The sequence below is a fragment of the Columba livia genome, chromosome 2 (assembly GCF_036013475.1).
Source record: "Columba livia isolate bColLiv1 breed racing homer chromosome 2, bColLiv1.pat.W.v2, whole genome shotgun sequence".
Lineage (NCBI taxonomy): Eukaryota > Metazoa > Chordata > Aves > Columbiformes > Columbidae > Columba > Columba livia.
In genome coordinates, this window is record NC_088603.1 from 132713090 (window position 1) to 132733561 (window position 20472).

The 20472-nt window shown below is 38.9% G+C and overlaps 1 protein-coding gene across 1 annotated transcript; it reads right to left on the reverse strand.

Annotated features, from left to right (window-relative positions):
• Window positions 1–3401: 3401 nt before the first annotated feature.
• IMPA1 (inositol monophosphatase 1) lies at window positions 3402–15935 on the reverse strand. The gene is made up of 9 exons (XM_065053877.1): window positions 15604–15935; window positions 13871–13952; window positions 12535–12668; window positions 10476–10580; window positions 9100–9145; window positions 8850–8958; window positions 8036–8144; window positions 5470–5621; window positions 3402–5028 (listed from the first exon to the last, which is right to left on the reverse strand). Exons 2-9 carry the CDS (start codon window positions 13931–13933, stop codon window positions 4910–4912), a joined length of 837 nt encoding a protein of 278 aa, XP_064909949.1. The 5' UTR covers window positions 13934–13952; window positions 15604–15935; the 3' UTR covers window positions 3402–4909.
• Window positions 15936–20472: the final 4537 nt, after the last annotated feature.

Genomic DNA, 20472 nt, shown 5'->3' on the forward strand with positions numbered 1-20472 from the left:
CGGCTGCCACCTAGTGTTGTGTCAGGCACGGTGAGGTATGCGGTGTAAATCCTCTCGGAGATTAAACTCTGCTTTGTACACACGGGCAGCATCAATAGTACTAAAACCACCTCTCTGAGGGACATCAGGGGAGGAAGATTTAGCACAGCCAGGTGATAAAGAATTCCAATCAAATTAGTTTCCAAGCATTCGTGGTAGAATCCCTTCTGAATTAATGCAGAATCAACTGCTTGACATAGTTTTAAATGGGGTCTCTACTGAGAACAGACTTAAAAAACCATGAACTTGATCTTCCACTGCATAAAAAGGGGACAGGTTTCTGTTCTTGTCTGCCGCTGTGGTACAGAAGTTGTATTTTGGGCTTCTTTTCCTTTTACTTAAATGGGTGTACATAAGGCCTGATTCCTAACTAAAGCAACATTGGTGTAGGGAGAACCGTCTTTGGTGTAAAACTAGTCACTGCAACTGCAAGCCAAGTGTAAGTATGACACACAATGTTTAAATTCAATCTAATGTAGCGTTCATTGGCACAGGCAACCGTGTTTCCCCAAAAATAAGACCTACCCTGAAAATAAGCCCTAGCATGATTTTTCAGGATTTTTGAGGATGCTCAAAATATAAACCCTACTCCAAAAATAAGCCCTAGCTACAGTTCACTTTAAAGTCCATTTAAATAGTGTCCAGGCAGCTATACATGTACAAAAGTAAAATTAATTGACAACAGAGTGCAGCAGAACAGATGTGACAGAATATGGTAACATGACTATATTTGAACAAATGTTGATTTTCTGTTCAAGAGCAAATGTAGATTGATGTTCATGGAAAAATAAGACAGCTCCTGAAAAAAAGCCCTAACCCATCTTTTGGAGCAAAAATTAATATAAGACCCTGTCTTATTTTTGGGGAAACAGGATATAAGCTTCTGGAAGAGGATGTATATACACCACTATTTTTAGCATCTTACTAGCTTGAATTGTGCTAGGAAAACATTTCTTCTCTACTGCCAGAGAGCTATTCCATCCTTCACAAACAGGCAAGAGTTTGCAGCTCTTTAATACAGGGGTATAATGTGATCTCAGCTGAGCACACTCTTGCAGTTTGTTTGTTCTGGATGCCACACGTGGCTTTGAAGCGTGTTGGGTTTGTTTGCCCTGTGTTGTAGCAGGTAGACAGCGGGCATGGAGGACACTTCTGAAGCTCCTGCTGATCTTTGGGAAGCCTTGTGTGAAGATTGAACAAACTGAAGAGTGGTGTGACAGACTACGTTTGCTGTCACTTTTGGTGCAGGACAAAAAGTAATCTGGAGATCAAATGGATTATCTTGTCCAGATGTGGCTGACTCCAGCTCTGGCAGAAACTCCTGAGATGTCATGACACTGACAATGTCCTTCTAATGCCTGGAGCTTGTGTGAACGAAGGAAGCTGTGCTAGCTGCTGTAGATCCAAAACCAATTTGTTGTTGGAAAGCTGACTGTCAGCACTTTAGCAACAGGATCAGACTTGTGAAGCAATTACTTCACTCACATGTAATGAATAGAGCTGAACTGGTAGCTGGCTTTGAGAGGATGAGAAACAAGAAATGAAGAGATCTGTCCTATTTACATTGTTTTGTATGAGGTCGCAGGTTGATGTTTTGTAGCTAGTCAGGATGCCTAGTTCACACCTGGTATTAGACTATGCAGAACTAAAACCATAGCTTTGGGTCACAGATACGATGAGGAATAGCCCATATTCCACCGGGGGGCACAGGGGGCAGGAGAGGGATTTTCTGCAGGGTCGTTTAACAGAACTGGATGAGAGCCTGAAGCCTTATATGACTTTGGCAGTATTTCATGCTGGGAAAAGCTCTGAAGGATTGAATCTCCTGGAACCCTCTGCTTTGAAGGAGCAGAGCTTTGCAGGTTGTCATAGAAAACAATCACAAACTGTCAGTGGATCAATAAATGGAGAGGACTAGCAAACAGTGATTATAGCCAGGCTAAGGCTACCTCCCCTTTTTCATACCTATCAGTGCTAAAAAGTAGTATTACCTATTTTGTAGTACTGATTTTAGTACTTTAGTAGTACTGATTTGCAGTACTTTAGTCTCGTGCTAAAAATCAGTGCTCCTACTCTGAAAACCTTTGTAAAGAACAGCACTAGGCTCTGCAGCAACTATAGCAATGATGTTGACCATTCAGTCAAATTCTCAAAGAAATGTGAAGGGACTGGTTAAATTAAAGGGACTGGTTAAATGTGGTCCTCTAATTTCCAGCAGTATTTTTTGGAACTTTTCACTTGCTCCAGTTACTGAATCTATTTGTCTCATCTTCTCCTTCTTGCATGTGTAAGTTTTGAGTTAAGATTCAGAGTAAGTTCAGAGTTAAGATTCAAACCACAGCAGAATTTGCCAGCTGTTGTCACGAGCTGTTCACTGAAAAGCTATATAGGAAAGCTTTCCATTCAGTGAGTTGTTCATGTCTCCATAAGGAATATTGATGATTGTGATTTGACAGTCTTATCTGTTCAACCTCTGGTAATTTGTTTTCCTTCCCAATTGTCTCATTGCCCAGCAAATGCTATCTTTATTAAATATATATTTTAAATTATTAAAAAATCTGAGATGATTGTCACTCTTTCAAAGCAAGAAAATCAGGTATTTTATTGTTTTGAACATTCAGGGACTACCTCTCACATATAATCGCTTAAAAGCATTTTGAATACCCAACAATCACAACTTCTCTGTTTTACTACAAATAACACTTACTAAAACCATTTGTGAAAATTGCAGGCTAGCACAGAACCAAAAAGTAAATGCCCTTAAACTTATTACATTTCAGTGTCCTTTCACATGATGAAAGAAGTGGCCACATATTACATGAAGAGTTAACTGAGAGGATAATGCTTAGCAAACTAACAAACAGGGATTTCTCATCTCATTGGAAGGGAGATTGAAGTTAAAAAGCAAGCAGACAGTTGATAAAAGGTGCTACTACAGAGTAAAAAAGCAAAACTAGGCCAGTCTCCAACACAAACAGAGAAGATCATGATGTGAAATTCATGTAAATCTTTCCTCAAAGAGCACTATTAGAAAAGCTAACAGTGAGAAAGTGACACGCTTCAGCCAGCTCATGGGCCTCCAAAACAAATCACAGGCACAATAATCTGTGAAGTTCAAGCTCTGAGGTTAGAGATGCTTAAGGTACCATGGTCTCACAGGAAGGTGTTGGAATACTCACTCTAAAAACCTACTGCAGGTATATTAATAATCCCACTTCTATAAAGGTATAACAGTTTATTATCTATATACATCAGAGGCCAAGAAAGTGTTCAACTCAAAGTTTGAAGCCCACAAATCCAGCTTGTTGAGACCCAGCATTGTCCTCTGAGAAATGTTAAGAAAGGATGCACAGCTGAAGCCATTGCTGCTAAAGCAGATTTATTTTGAATGTGTTCTCCCATCTCAAAGATTTTAGACATCTCTCCGTTTCACAAATAAATCAATTTTAAAAGTTATGCAGAATTAGTTATACAAAAGCCACAGAAATGGTACAGTAGACATACTTCTCAAGACATTGATCCCACGTCATTTACAGCAATAAAGTTACAGTGAAATGCTCAAAAGAGTTTATATCCTTGTCAGTAGGAATTTAAAAAGTAAAATTAATGTAAGTCTGGCTTTTAGACAAGACCTTTAAATAGCAGGCTGATCTCACTAACGTTTATCATCTGGCACTAGATACAACTTCAAGTCACATATTTCTGCAAAATCTGCAAAAATCAACTGATATAAATGCCCGAAATTTATAATAAGAGATCTGTTGAATCTTGAAGACAGAAAACACCATCTTCCAAAAAAAAAAATAGTAGGACTCAGGTTTTCCAAAGCATTGCTGTGTCTTGACTGGACCTCTAATGAGACAACTTCCTTTAGGAAACTTTATGCACAGAAAAATCAGTCTAAAAACTGGTTGGTTTTTTTTCTTTAAGTGCATTAATTATTTGAACAGGAAAGTGATACTTTTAACAAGCTTAAATAGAAAAAAAATCAAAGAACCAATGTAGTTTTTGAAGTTTAGAACAATTGACACCAAGTATGAAATTACTAATATTTCTTAGATTTATAAACCCTTTAGGTTTAGATATGTATCTTCTTTAGTGTCTGTACACTCTATAACCTTAGTATCAGCTGATTGTAATGGCCAAACACGAATCATACTTCATCTTAATTTAGAGTAAGTCCATTTGGTGAGAGAAGGTGTGCTCAGAAATTTCTTCTGGGAGAGGCACATATTTTCTGGCACAAGAACAACTATTTTTCCAACTCTAATGAATTTGCAAGCGTACTGGCCACATTAGAGGCTAAAGGAGAGACTGTGTTTAACTACCATAAGAAAGGTAGACTACAAAAACAGTGACAGTTCAGTAATAAAGGCTTTAAATTAGAGCAAAAACTACAAGGAACTAAAAAAAGATTGGAAACCTGCAAACTACCTCTACAAAGAAAGAATGACTGATTCCACTGCAGAAAACAACAGATGACATACACAAAGACTGGATAAACAGTAATGCCTTCATCTTTCAGGTTGAGGATCAGACACAATGCTGTGGTGTTTAGACAGTGAATTTTGTTTCCTCACTTAGGGAACTAGAGATTTTTATTAATTTATACATAGACAGTCTCTTGCTATGCCTTCCAGTGTAGTATAAAACTTGAAAATATTAGTTGTACATATTTGCTTCTTTTAATAGATCTTTATGTAATTGTGATGTTAAATAAAATATTTAACAGGAAAAGCACTTAGCACCAGCACTGAAAGACTACCATGTATTTATCTATCTTTTTATCAGGTTTGCAGCATTAGAACAACCAACACATAGCACTACAAGACAACGTTATATAATTACATTTAAGGTGTAGTTTTGGTATTCAGTTGGTTGCATCATCCCTTTTCAGAGGAATTATTTGAAGTGCTTTGGCTATTCTCTCTGCTATAGCTCGACTACTTGCTGCAATTATTCTTCGAGACATCAAATCAAACGGTCCACCTGGAAACCAAATCAAGAAAAGAAACTAGGTTATAGCTGGAGAAAATTAAAAGTCAGTAAGAAAATGAACATTGAAAGAAATAAAGTGTAATGATACATCACTATTTAGAACCAAGCTTTGACCCCGTATAAAAATGCACTTATCAGAACAGATATCTCATATGAGCTACATATAAATTCTCTTCAGTGTATGTAGTCTTTTTTCATTCTTGCAGGTGCTCAGCCAAGGGAGTAAAGCCTGACTTGCAACTTAAGCTTATCGTACAACTGACGGTCTATTAAATGGGTTCTGTCTTTGTTAGCAGGATGGGAGCCCTGTTCAGTAGCAGTAACTTGGAAAGAGGATGGAAAAACCCCTTGGTCCTCTCATTTCAGCTATGTTTTGCTCCCAGTTAGCTATTTAGAAGGACAAAAGGGTAACACACATGCCTGTGTCTTTACCTGATACATCTAGCAGCACTCCCCCTGCTTCAGTAATAATGATTCCGGCCCCTGCCATATCCCAGCAGTGAATCCCCATTTCATAATAGGCATCAGCTCCACCCGTTGCCACAAGGCACATGTTCACAGCTGCAGTACCCACGGCTCTAATCCTAGAGGAGACACAGTTGTTTGTTTAATTGAGGACAGTTTGTAAGGAGGTCACAATGTCTGTGTACGCTGCACAGAGAACACAAAAGCATCACACACAAAGTGAACTGAGCTAGAGAAATGTAATGGAACGCTGCAGTGAAACAAACAAAAAATTGGGAATAGAGTTTGGCGTAAGTAGCTTGAAGACCCCTCCGAATTAGCAATTTTCCAGAAATAACATTTATTATTTCTACTGAACAATTTTGTTTTAGAGTCAAAACACATCTTAAACCACTTCTTAACCTAAAATATATTATTGAAGGCACCTAACCATGAAACAACAACATTTGCATTCTGAATACAAGACTTTAAGTAGAGGGTATGCTGATGTCGGCATTGAAAAAAATGTTACTTCAGATTCTCTGATGATGCTCAGTAAGCATCTCTACTTTGCAAAAAACCCTAACAGCAGTAATAAAAAAAAAATAATTACACAGCATAAATGTGGTCCTGATCACAGAATCACAGAATGTTAGGGATTGAAAGAGACCTCAAAAGATCATCTAGTCCAATCCCCCTGCTGGAGCAGGAACCCCTAGATGAGGTTACACAGGAATGTGTCCAGGCGGGTTTTGAATGTCTCCAGAGTAGGAGACTCCACAACCCCCCTGGGCAGCCTGTTCCAGTGTTCCGTTACCCTCACTGAGAAGAAGTTTCTTCTCAAATTTAAGTGGAACCTCTTGTGTTCCGGTTTATACCCATTACCCCTTGTCTTACCCCTTGTCTTGCCTGGCTCCACCCTCGTGACACTCACCCTTTATATATTTGTAAACATTAATAAGGTCACCCCTCAGTCTCCTCCAAGCCAAAGAGGCCCAGTTCCCTCAGCCTTTCCTCATAAGGGAGATGCTCCACTCCCTTAATCATCTTTGTTGCCCTGTGCTGGACTCTCTCCAGCAGTTCCCTGTCCTTCTTGAACTGAGGGGCCCAGAACTGGACACAATATTCCAGGTGTGGTCTCACCAGGGCAGAGTAGAGGGGAAGGAGAACCTCTCTGGACCTACTAACCACCCCTCTTCTAATATACCCCAGGATGCCATTGGCCTTCCTGGCCACAAGGGCACAGTGCTGGCTCATGGTCATCCTGCTGTTCACAGGGACCTCCAGGTCCCTTTACCCTACACTGCTCTCTAATGGATCATTCCCCAACTTATACTGGAACCTGGGGTTGTTCCTGCCCAGATGCAAGACTCTACACTTGGCCTTGTTACATTTCATTAAATTTTTCCCCGCCCAACTCTCCAGCCTGTCCAGGTCTCACTGGATGGCAGCACAGCCTTCTGGCATGTCAGCCGCTCCTCCCAGCTTAGTGTCATCAGCAAACTTGCTGACAGTGCACTCTATTCCCTCATCCAAATAATTGATGAATATATTGAATAACACCGGCCCCAGTACTGACCCTTGAGGTACTCTGATAGATACATCAAAATCCTTGTGTTACAAATTCCAGTTTATTTTTGGAAACGTTAATGCACTTAGCAAGTTTGACTTGTACAGGTAATTGCCATTATTTCAATTATCATTAAAATGTCCATTAAACTGTAACTGATAGCAGCTAAGATACTGCAAGAAGCAACTCAAATAAACTGCAGTCTCAATTTACTGTTTATGAATAAAATATCGAATTTGTACTGGCCAAATACCTAAAATGCATTCCTTACTCACAATTCAGCATATATTCTTAATGACATCAGATGACTTTTTGGAAGTACAAAAAAAATCTACATGCAAAGTTTCAAAACAAGAATCCTGAGAATCTCAGGATAAAACTATAGGCCCTTTTAGATCAGAAACGTGAGCAGGTTTCAGTAACAAAAAACTGTCTATTGAAAACAACTTTAGACATAAAATGGTTTGTGGAAATGCAGGTTTTGGCTTATCTGGAGAAGAAGTGAACATAACCAAAACAAGAACAGTTGAGGGACAATTTCAACAGGGTGAAAGAGGAAAGAGAGATCTATTTTTTCTTCTGAGATTATATATATAAATGATTTACATTACAACAGGGAAAGAAAACTAATACATGTAATATACTTTCTGTTTATCCAGTTTTACTCCTTGTGTGCTTCTGAGAAAAAAAACCCACAACATTGTATTTAATTTCTTTAACTAATAAACAATACTTTTCAGTCCTACAAGACCAAACCTGCTTCACTTCTCAGCACTGATTGTTAGGGTTCTCTCACATACGTCCCAGCTTGAAAAAATTTAACACAAAGTTTCTCTGCAGAAGCTACTAAACAATAACATGTAAATCATATTTCACATTTAAGGCGTCAAATGTAATGCAACCAGTCCTTCCTAAAACTGATCATATTTACATATTTACAATAGTAACACTATCAGTAAATATAAAAACCAGGAAGTATCTTACCCATGAATAGGAATACTGAGAAGTCTTTCCATGTTAGAAAGAATTATCTTTATAGTCTCTGGATCACGATTTGATCCCAGTTCTGTTACTAAAAGGGATTTTGTAATATCTGGAAAAGAAACAAAACCTCACTTTTCCAACAGTACAACTTGATAGTAACAGTAATTAGCAGAGTTTACTTCATTGCTTTCTTAAAAGACTGAATAAAAGGTATTTTAATGTAAATATTACATATCTTGAATGTATTAAAAATCTGTCCTTACATGGAAAAAATGACAGGAAAAAGAAATACAGCAAACAAATAATGATGTGGTTCTATTGTGCATGTCATTAGTAAATAAAATTATATTGCTATAAAAAGTAGAACAGTCCTCAGATCTTTAAAGGTCCCACTTTAAGTGTGGATTTTACTTTACATATAGTGGTAAGTATACAAGCATGACACTGATTTAAACCATTAGTTTACACATGGAAGAAGTTGGATTGTTTGGTAGACTGGTTACAGACTCTCAAAAACAATCACAGAGGGACTACAGACACACAGAGAATTAAAAGCAAACAAATCAACCACAACACGCAGAGAACAAAATCTTCAGTTGCTGAGTCCCGATTTTGCAAAGATCACAATCATGTTATATGCAAAGAGCACATAATAGCTGTTTCCCAAAAGTGAACAACCCATGGCCAAAGAAGTTGGCTTTGCAAAACAAAACTACGCACTAAGAAACAGGAATCTATCTAAGTGTAAAACTGTTGATGTCTCATTTGCAAAACAAATGTAATTACTAAAAATAAGTTACTCAATTTGGCTTACCTTCTTGGCCTGATACTTGAAGTTTTTGACCATTGCAAAATGCACCTTTTCCTTTTCTGGCTGTATACATCTTGTCTTCTATACAACTATACACAATTCCAAACTCTATCTAGAAGAAAAAGTAAAGATACATTATGGTTTTTTTCCCTTTTTTACTATTTACTGTGAAAATACAGATCTTAGTTATAAGTAGCAACAAGAAATTAATTTGGTTTTGCTTGATTAGATATTAAGTAAGAAAAAAATATACCTTTTTGTTTACAACAAAGCCAATTGAAACTGCCACAAATGGAAACCTACAAAACAAAACATTTTACTAATTTATAGTGAGATACTATGCTTCTCTCATAACCATGCTTATTCTTAATAAAAACAATGTTCAGTTAAATGTAATGTACATTTGAAAAAGAAACTGGGACTATATAGGAAATTATTAATTTTCTGGAACTTGCACAATTCACTGTGAAAACAGACCCCACAACACTGATTACCATTTAAAATACAGACTTTTTCACCCACCAGCTCAAAGACTGCGATCCCTGTTGCAGCCAGTTACAGCTGTTACTAGCTTGGGGACTGTCATTTTACAGTCACAGAATACAACAAGCCTCTGTGCTACTAACCTTTCTCAGAAGCAACAAGCTGGCCCAAATGGTCTCACCAAAAGAAGCACGTCACCTCTGCCCCCACCTCCACTTTCTCCACCAAGGCAATGAGAAAGACAGATATTGAAGTGAGAAGGATGAACGGGAAGAGTGAGGGCAGTGGGAGTACACAGGACACTGTGGGCTGCACTCCAGTCTTACCAAGTTTTTAGCAATCAAACAATTATTTTTTTTTTTTTTTACTCTTCAAAATTTGCAGTTCCAAAACATTTGCTTTAATTACGATCTACAAAACATACAAACATAAGTCTGTAAATCCAGCAGAATGGGTTATTTTTGTATAGATTTTGAACACATCACTTAGCAGGATTCAGCAGCTGTTTAAAGCCATAAAGCACATAGTGGCAGTCATTTCAAATTCGGAATCAAGTACACTCAGAAAAGCTCACCACGGCCAAAATCTATCACATTTCAAAGAGAGAAGGGATAGGTAGTCAGCATTACACCGAAAGTCCCCTCCTGACCCTAGTGCAAAATGCCACTAGGTGATCACTGGTGATATTCTCTTCTCTTTCATAGTAGTGGCTCCTAGACCTCAGTGAATTTGAAATTTCTTAGAAATCAGCCCTTGGAGCTGTTAGTGCTTCTCACCAAAGCCTCTCTGAAGAGGCTCCAACTCCTAATTCTGAGTCCTGTTGCTATACTGTTAAAATCTGCCCACCTATCTTTGGCACCTGTGTGTGCCAAAGGCTGCTGACCCTTGCTATAGTACAGGCCTCTCATGGAACAACTGCTGTTGGTTACAGAGTGACACTACTGTAATACTTTCAGAAATACTAAAATTATTACAAAAATTGTCCAGTGGCTCTCAATAATGCAAATAGTAATTTGTAACTATTAACAAGTTCATAGTACCTCTTCTGAAGCAATTTAAAAGTGAAAAAACCTTACTTTCATGGAACTGGAGAGAGAAAAAAGGTAATCAGTTGTAGCTGCTAACATAAAAAAAAGAGAGGTGGACCTGTGTACGAAGTTCGTAGTTCCATCAATAGGGTCTATAATCCATGTGGGGTTATCTGTCAAAATGCTGCCCTCTCCAGCTGCAACAGATTCTTCTCCGATGAAGCTACAACAGTAAACACATTTAAAAGATATGAAGAAATTGTTTAAAAGGTCTGAATTACACCACTGTCCTTGAAATTAAAATTCGTAAAGTGAGATGTAGTTTTGGTACCACCAGTGATCATATGTTAAAAGTTGAGAAATACACAATTTATCTGAAAAGCACCAACCACATCTGATGAAGCTTGCATCAATATTTACGATGTCAGAGATAAGTACAATATGTGTGGAAAAGGACTTTATATTTTAATATCCATCACTGGCATTTAGCGTTCAGAAGTTTTCATAACTTTCTCCAGTAACAGCAGCATCAAATTTTGGTCAGAGTACTTGTAGCTATTTATACCTTTCAGTTTATTTGTACTACAAAACACTATTTTCCAGCTTGTGTTTTAACTGAAGAAAGCCTTTGTGGTCATGTGCACCTGGTTATATCACTGCAGTATCTGCTCAATCTGTCTTATTTGGGTTGAAATCAGATTACAAAGTTATTAGTCTCAAACCTGTTCAGTTTTACAAGCATTACAAAAATTATAATGTGGTAAAGGGATGAAATCCAAACCAGGGCTCCTCCTGAAGAAGATGGCAGAGTGCACGCTCAACCGTAATACTAAATCCAAGGGATACACAAGGCACAATGCCACAGGAACCCAAATTTCACAATTTTTCCTGCTCATGAGAGTATTTGTTTTGAACTGCAAAATTACTGGGATGAGTCTAAGAAGGTGGAATTCTCTTCTATGCCTTTTGCATGTTGTTAAATTTATCACGTTACTCAACCTATGAAAAATACGCATCAAACACACGCTTTCCTCCACAAACATGTAAAATGAGGAAAACTGCTGAGAGTAAACAAATCAGGTCTCTTTAATGTTAATTAGGAGTTTTATGATTAACTATGGAGGTGAAGATGATTGCTCAGAAAGAAACAGCATGTTTCCAAAAAGAAGCAGATATTTGCAAAGAGAAGAGAGAGACTGAATAGCTATCAGGTGGATGAGTAATTCGTTAGAAAAAGAAACTCAGTACCAGTATTTCTAATGTGATACCAATTATATCATATAAAAAGAAGCTAAAATACTCTAAAATGCTATTTCAATGTCATTCCCTAAGTCTGTATCACTTACACTAATCTGATTAGGCTACTGACATTTTGCATCACCTCAGTTGTTCCAATTTTATGCATAGTTGTTATATTTCACATATACAGCTACAATAAGAAAATCTTCAAGAAAATGCAAGAAAAATTAGCAAACCCACTTTAAGGAAACTGTATTAAACTCAAGTCATTATGTCAAAATGGGAAAGAAGTCCCGTGCAACTAAAACACATACAATTCACCCCTCAAGAACAGATATATTTTGGAGGGCAGGAGGAGGAGTGGGAAGGAAAAAAAGGAAGAGTGATTAAAAAATGAATATTTTATATGACAGACTTTCAGTTATGCAGAATCAGAACATCCTGTCTTCTAAGGACGTTTGATGTTCTTAAACTGTATGAGATTCGCCAAAGGTGCACTCAGTACCAATGGGACCCATTAAGCACAGACGGCAAAGACATGCTAGTTCTAACAGCCAACAGCAGACAAGAAGTTTGGGTTCCAGGTATCTTGGGGCCACCTTTGATTCTCCAACACAAATAACAAAGAAGTTATTTACAGCTCGCTTAACTTTCAGCATGAGTCTTAAGCAAGGCTAAACTCATGTCAGTAGTCCCTGGAGACACCTTGTTTTGTTACTACAGCCCTCTAATATAATGATAAAATCAGCTACCAATTTATTTAGAAACATTGAGACTTAAACCCACTACTACCATAAATACTTAATATACTGATGGGAAGGGAGATTTTGTATCTTTCCAGCACACCAGTTGTAATGAAATTTTACCAGGCAAAATCACTAACTTTCCATTTTCTTCTCCCCTTATTCTATGAAAAGCGTATTGATAAGAAGTCATACCTGTGAGAAGGATATTTTTCTTTTATCAAAGAAATGAGAAAGTTTTCTACTTTTTGATCAGTTTCTGTCACCAGATCTACTGGTGAACTTTTAGTCATAACAGATACTTTTTCTTTGAGTGCTCCACGGACTATCTGTTAAAAAGAGGAAGAAAAAAAAATAAAAAAAGGGAAGAGAATAAAACTTTCTCCATTAACAGTATGGAAAATATTAGTTTTCCCCAACATTTGAGCATAATTTTTACTGTAATCTTCTATAATGCCCACACAATACACAAACACACGCAGCGACAAAACCTGGATTTAACTGCAGGAGCTGGAGTTCACCCTTGCATCTATCTCCAATCCTTACTAAGCACAAACTTTACATGTTCTTAAATCTATGTAATACAAGAACCACTGGCACATGAAACTGAGCTCTATTTTGTTAGAACAAATTTTAGATTTATAAAGTTACATACCAGTGTTAAATGAAACACTTAAGACTGAGCTTAAGTCAGAAAATTTTAGCCATAACCTGCATTTGTGATCTTAAAACTATCAGAATCAGCTTAAGCAAGAATCCATACCGTACAGTCCGCAAAATTATTTTACTATAACTTAGAAGATTTTCTGAGGGAAGACTTCAATGAAGTCATTGCAGGGACAATGTTCTGCAGATTCTGTGGCTCCAGGGGACAGAATCAGTACTTGTGCAATCTTGTCTGGCTGCAACAACATTCAAATGTACCAAGCAGAACTACCAAGAGTCGAACATTTGGTAAGCGCTCTTATGCTGAGGCTCTGCCAAGATTTTCAAACTCTTTCTTGTTCTAAGCCTTCTTAGATCACAAATGGGCAAAGTACCACCACTGCAAGGGATGCTTCTTATTTACAGAAGTAAAACAGTCTTCTTAAAGAGAACACAATATGGTATCTTTTGCCAACAACAAGCCACTGCATAAAGTTCACTGAGGTGTTCACAAGACAGACAGTCAAGAGCTTTCCCGTAGCAAAATAATAAGGTGGGCAGGTACAGTTTATTAGCAGAAACAGAGTTAGTTTTTGTTTACCACAACTCAGATTTATTTTTTTTAATCAAATTTAAGGGACAACAGATACTCCTCGGTCTTTAATCAGACTCTGGTCCAAAGAAAGATGCAAAATTGTTTTCTTAAATTAACCAAGCTGTAAACATGAAAGACACTCCAATCTTGAACATCACCAAATAATTCTGCTAATTTATGTTTTTGACAAAATACTCCTCAGAAGACTATCCAACATCAAACTCCTTTAAAAACTACATACATACTAGACTCCGTAAATAATGTTATTACTTATAAGTAGTTTATACTTACCTCCCCGGCTTTCCTTGCTAAATCAACTGCATAATCCATACATTCTTGCCAAGGATCTGCCATCTTTTCTTAGATATGCAGCCTACCAAAAGGATAGATTAACACAAAAATTATTTTGGCTATGTTTTTTTCCAAATCCTAATTTTCTGCCTTCCCTGTTCTGGACTGCACTGTTTTCTCCTTACTGGAACATGGAAGTTTGTCCTACACTTGACTTTGGGAAAAAAAAAAAAAAAGTATTAAAAGCTTAGTCTATGTTACCATATTTTTTCCCCACATTTTGTAATCACCAACAAGGCATGACATCAAAACATGTACAGAAAGTCCATTGAAAGATACAAGAATTTACAAGGCTCTACATTTAGACACTGACCTCAATGTACATAAAGGCTCTGAAAAGCAATAGTGTGGTTACACACAAGCAACTTCATAAATACAGTGTACAGCTCAGGGCCTTTTTGCTTAAAAATACTAGAATCTTCAGTGTAATTTACTGTAGAAGACTGCTGACATAGAGCTGAGTCTATTTTTAAGTATGGTTTAAATTACTTTGAATATCTTAAATTAGAAGATTAGTATCTTAAACCCCAAATCTATCCTTTCTGGATTTCAGTCCTTCATGCTTTGTTCTAGGGGTTTATTCCGAAAACAAATATGAAATGGTTTTGATTCTACATTAGAAAGTTACAAGATCCCATAGTCATTTAAAAGTGTATTCTATATTCTTAAATATTATGAAGCAATACAAGCTACCTTATTCTATGTATCTCTGCTTCTCTACTTTAATAAGCAATGTGAAATACAAAACAGCATATCATACATTATTTTTGATACATCCCCAACAGTCCACAAATCCGTTCAATGCTGCAGTGGTATTCTGAATTTTGGAAGTCTGTTTCATTTTTGAGACCTAACCCTTTCAGAAGCCTTCTGGGTACTTCCTGCTTCAGCAATTAAGTCTTTAAGCAATGACCTGAGTAATAGTTTTGTAACACTTGCAGATTCGCAAATAGAAGGCAAATTACTATTAAAAAACCAGCACTAAAACAGTAGCAAAAAATCTGTGCAATTAACACGATCCATGAGTCCCCAAGTCCAGTCACCCTGATCTAACGCTCCTTGCCTTGTTCTAAATAGCTACAGATGGCTAGAAAAGCTAGGTAAAATGGAAAGGGTATGATGCCTCATTACGTTAATAATGCTCTTTACTTTTGGAGTGTAGGGTCTGTTACATAAATGCATAAATAATTTGTCAGGACACAGAACTGAGTACAACAGCAGTGAAGTTACTGTCATCCATAAAAGACAGGTAGCGGTAGTGGCGCCATAAGTACACTGACTGACATCCAGTACAGCCAGAAGAAATAAAAAATCATTTACATTGAAAACCTCACAAAACTGCAACTCCAAAACACGTTTTCTGGCTAAATACCAGCGCCTACATGGACTGGAGTAAGCGTATTATTTTTCCGCAGCTTAGTTTTGTCCTCTCTGGCTTCCCCGCGACGAGCTTGTCCCACAAGCTCAGGCCGCGGATACAGCGCAAAGGTTCGGATCCCGGGTCAGAGGTTCGGATCCCGGGCCGGCAGGTCTGAGGGGCGGCCCGCGCTGCCCGACCGGGCTGAGAGCGCTTCAAGCCCTGCCGAAGACAGGGCCACGCAGCCGCCGGAGCAGCAGCGCATCCTCCTCACAGTGCCCCGAAATGGCGTCGCAAGGAGCAGGAAAGAGCTCACCGTTGCCGCTCTCCGCCGCTGTCACCTCCAGGGCTCTCTCCGCTCCCGCTGGGGCGCGCAGCCGTCCAGTGCGCAGGCGCCGGGGAAGCCGTTAACCCCGCTCCCTCCCCGGTGCTCAGGGCCTGCACTTGCGCCTGCGCAGTGGGTGCTGGGGAAGGGGCGTGGCTGCTCCCGCAGCGCGCAGGTAGAAATTGCGGTTGAGGTGTTGAAAGTAACTTTTAATGTCGACTTCCAGTACTATTCAATATATTCATCAACGAACTGGATGAGGGAATAGAGTGCACTGTCAGCAAGTTTGCTGATGACACCAAGCTGGAAGGAGCGGCTGACACGCCAGAAGGCTGTGCTGCCATCCAGCGGGACCTGGACAAGCTGGAGAGCTGGGCGGGGAAAATTTAATGAAATATAACAAGAGCAAGTGTAGAGTCTTGCATCTGAGCAGGAACAACCCCAGGTTCCAGTATAAGTTGGGAAATTACATATTAGAGAGCAGTGTAGGGGAAAGGGACCAGGGGGTCCTGGTGGACAGCAGGATGACCATGAGCCAGCACTGTGCCCTTGTGGCCAGGAAGGCCAATGGCATCCTGGGGTGTATTACAAGGGGGGTGGTTAGTAGGTCAGAGAGGTTCTCCTTCCCCTCTACTCTGCCCTGGTGAGACCACACCTGGAATATTGTGTCCAGTTCTGGGCCCCTCAGTTCCAGAAGGACAGGGAACTGCTGGAGAGAGTCCAGCACAGGGCAACAAAGATGATTAAGGAAGTGGAGCATCTCCCTTATGAGGAAAGGCTGAGGGAGCTGGGTCTCTTTAATTTGGAGAAAAGGTGACTGAGGGGCAACCTTATCAATGTTTATAAACATGTAAAGGGTGAGTGTCACGAGGATGTAGCCAGGCTCTTCTCAGTGACAGCCAATAAGACAAGGGGCAATGGGTGCAAACTGGAACACAAGAGGTTCCACTTAAATTTGAGAAGAAACTTCTCCGTGAAAGTAACAGAACACTGGATCAGGCTGCCCAGGGGGGTTGTGGAGCCTGCTTCTCTGGAGACATTCAAAACCCACCTGGACACATTCCTGTGTAGCCTCATCCAGGTGTTCCTGCTCCGGCAGGGGGATTGGACTAGATGATCTTTCGAGGTCCCTTCCAATCCCAAACATTCTGTGATTCTGCAATAATTGTACGTGTTGGGATGAAGATACCTAAATGCTCTCCCATGAAGCACACGCTTGGCGGTTAGCTGGGCTTTCAGCTGCTGAAGGCGCCGCTTGACACAGCGTTATTCAACGTGTGGGAAAAAAAAAGAACCAAAGCCCATGAAAAAATAATGTGAATGTGTGTGCAACAGGCCACTAGAAGTAAAATGGTGTTTAATCAATTCAGGCACCGTGCTTAAAAAGAGTAAAAGCAGCAAATTTCTTACAGATGCAGTTCTTCTCCATTACGTCTTGACTTTTTCCTCAAAATTTGTCAACACCCCTGAAACAGCCTCTTTGGCTCCCTCACTAGCCCCTCCTGCTGACAGTTCTGCTAATGAGAATGATATCAAGTCAGCAACCAGATACAACTGATATTCTTAAAATATGCAGTAAGCAGATTTTCCAGAAAACGCCCTAGCTTTCAAACAAATTTTTGAAAACAATTTCCAGTTCAAATGATGCATTTTCAAGATTGCTATAATTAAAATTATATAGAAGGAAAGAATAAAACTTTCCCTTACAAGACTGACTGATACCAGTTTCATTGTTTTTCTTACGTCTCTTGACCCTATTTTATTTCAAATAAAGCTGAAACACTGAGGTGTTGTGTTCACAAATGGCAACTGATGTAATTTACTGTCAGATGCCAAATAGTGATCTACTGTAGACAGGACAAGGGTTGTGGTTTGCTTTATAGCTTAAAATGATCATAAAATGTCTGCACCACCACCATTAGCAGCCTTATCCCATTTCCCCATTGCCAGTCCAACCCAAAACTAGGCACTTCTTCAAGGCCAAACAGGGGTAGTTTTGTCCTTCTTTCCACATCGTCTGAGATATGGTTTCCATTCCTAGCGGGGCTGTTGCGTGGGATGAGTCACTGTGTCTTTTCATGTTTCCTCCTTCCCATTTTGTAAACAGGAGTAGTCACATAAGCCTGTTTTTTAAAGTATTCACAGTCCTTAAAGAACGGCAGAGATGATGAGGTATGGTTTTATTAATTATTTTGGAAGTCATTCTGTATGAGGTTACAGTAAAAGCACACAGCCAATTGAAAGAGGCATTTTGGCTCTGATTCAGTTTTTTTTTGAGGCAAGCTGCCAAATATGCCTCAGAACAAGCTATATTGGACTGCACCAGTATTAAGCAAAATGGCTTATTTGACATCATTAACAGTATACTTAACATTATAGCAAGTGTTTTACATGCTTTGTAAGGGAATTTCAAATTCTGCATTAATCCTAAAATCAGCAAAAGTAAAACAAACAGAAATGCCTGGAATTCCTCATAAGTGTAATAATATCCCTATCACAAACCATAATTTCCATTCCAGTTGAAAGGAAATTTTGTATTTCATGTAAGAGGCTACTATAAGGAGAACTGATCTGCAGGGAGGTTTATTATATGTGACACCTGATAAGCAAGAGGAACAGAGGTGATCTCTTGGTAAAACTCTTCAAACCAGACTGATCGCACTTCAGGGCACATACTTTTCTGTCTTCCTGAAACAGACACACAAAAGGATGAAAATAAAAGTATGCGAGATTACTGCCCGCTTTCTTAGTGTGACATACTATTTCTTGTTTGCTACAGCTTTGCCCAGCTGATCTAAGTCACATATCCAAGCAAAACTGAGCTCTTGATGTTAATATAACGCTTTCTGAACTCTGTTATGTATATCACAAGAATATGCCAGGCAATTTTGTAACAGTATTTGAACTGTAACAAGGACAGGAATTGCTACCAAGAGCATTCTTGGTGGTAAAATGTTTGCAAAGCCTTGACCTTGTGCATTCTCTAAAATTACTATACAGATATAACAACCAAAAAGCTTGATGTTCACCTATTTTCATAGTGTGGCTGAAAGTACTGTTTATTATAAAATCACTATGTGTTTCTTTTGACAAATTCATCCTCTCAGGTAACTTTGCAAGCATTTTCTTTGCATCTACTAGAGCTTAGTTTAACATTTTATTTATTAACTTCGAATTGGAACAGTTCAGCAACTTCTAAATGCACTCCTGTAAAATTAACAATGGTTTCAAATGTCAGATGTCTCCTCCAAAGTATGGTTGTTTAGTTGCTTTTGTTTTTTTGTTGGTTTCCTGCCCCTCCCCCCTCCCCCCCCCCCCCAATCCAGTTGTTGAACATTCCCTGTGAAAATGTGCTAAGATAATAAGCTTTAGAAAAATAAAAAATTGTATATGCTACATAAAGATATGCTGGAGTCTAAACAACTAAAATGTGAGCAACTCCTGCCTAGACAAGATACTGAAGCTCTGGGAAAGTTTCTGCTTTTGTTCCTGGAGTTATTGATTGGGACAAGTTTTCACCTCTCTTCAATTATGTCAGACTAGCTTAATTTGGCTTTGCTTCACAGTTTCTGAAGACTGAGTGGAATGAGCTTCTACATACAAACCCAGACACATTCCTGGAATAAGATGAAAGTAAATGTGAAAGATTTTTGGAGTTTTATCAGCTGTGAGTTGCCATATTTGTACTGTCATTGACAGACTGTTAGCCCTTAGCATTAACTGGCGATTGATGAAAGCAGCCTTCCCAGGAAAATCTTTGAGATCTGCCCAAAGATTTACTTCCTGCATCCCACATCTATCTTCACCCTATCCACAAAAAATATTATTTTAACTGTTTTGCCTGCAAATGATAGGGCAGAATAATCAGGGGCATAGGAAATGAGTAAGGAGAGAATGAGGATTTTTTTCTGAAAAAAAAAAAAAGACCCTTTTCTGTAGCAGCATTTTCCACTTGCTTCAATAGCAACAGAGGGAGTGAGTTCACTTTGGGGCTCTTCCCCAACTCACTTGTCTCACAGTAATAATTGGCCTCTGATTGCGTATTCCTTACCACAGCAGCCTGAGATGAAAAGAAAGGTGAAGAGAGAGTTGCAGAGGAAAGACAGAAAAGAAATAGTAAGAGAAAAGAGAACTGGAAAAGGGAGCTGTTCCTCTTAGGCTGGAAAGGGAGATGACAAACAGCTGAAGAGATAGTCAGGGAAAAGTGAAGAAATGCCTGTGTACTTCCCACTGTCAGGAACCAAAGATTTCCAAAATATTCAGCCACTGAAGACCCTTTATGGAAACCAGAAGCACCCTCCTTTTTGTAATGTCCACACTGCATCCAGTAAAATAATTTATCAATACCCAAGTCATGTTAAAAGTACAGTATGGAGTACTGTAAAGCAAAATAAGAACAAGCGTGACACGCTTACTGAGATGTTTATGCAAGTCTAGTGAACATATAGTGAACCTACAGGTATCTCTAAGTTGTGATACAGGTGTACTACTTGGTAGTACAGAAGACTATGACACTTTACAGCCTCTGGAACAAGACCACATCACTCTTCTGCCAATGGAGAGTACCTTTTACATTGTCCTTTTTTTTTTTTTTTTCAATTGCAGCTGTATCTAAAATGCGTATGTCAGGCATTGTTATCTGTTTTCCAACGGCTACACATGAACCAGAATGTAGCACTATAGCCAGTCGACAATGGTTCTCTTTAGGCAAGAACGTAGTAGAAGAAGAAAACCTGCAGCATTTTTCTCAGTGGACACAGTGGCTGAATCAGCCAAACCACCAAATCCAGATCTGAGAATTCCCAGGTGACTGTGGTGTAGTGTCCACCTCCGCTTGCAGGTCTGAGTACTCCTTACTGC

Excerpts from the sequence above, each read along its gene's own strand:
- IMPA1 (XM_065053877.1), bottom strand. The coding sequence starts at position 13,933 with ATGGCAGATCCTTGGCAAGAATGTATGGATTATGCAGTTGATTTAGCA. Across the intron at positions 5,622-8,035 it reads CTCAGTATTCCTATTCATGG|GATTAGAGCCGTGGGTACTG; the intron begins GTAAGATACTTC and ends TGTCTCCTCTAG. Across the intron at positions 5,029-5,469 it reads AGTGCTGCTAGATGTATCAG|GTGGACCGTTTGATTTGATG; the intron begins GTAAAGACACAG and ends TTTGGTTTCCAG.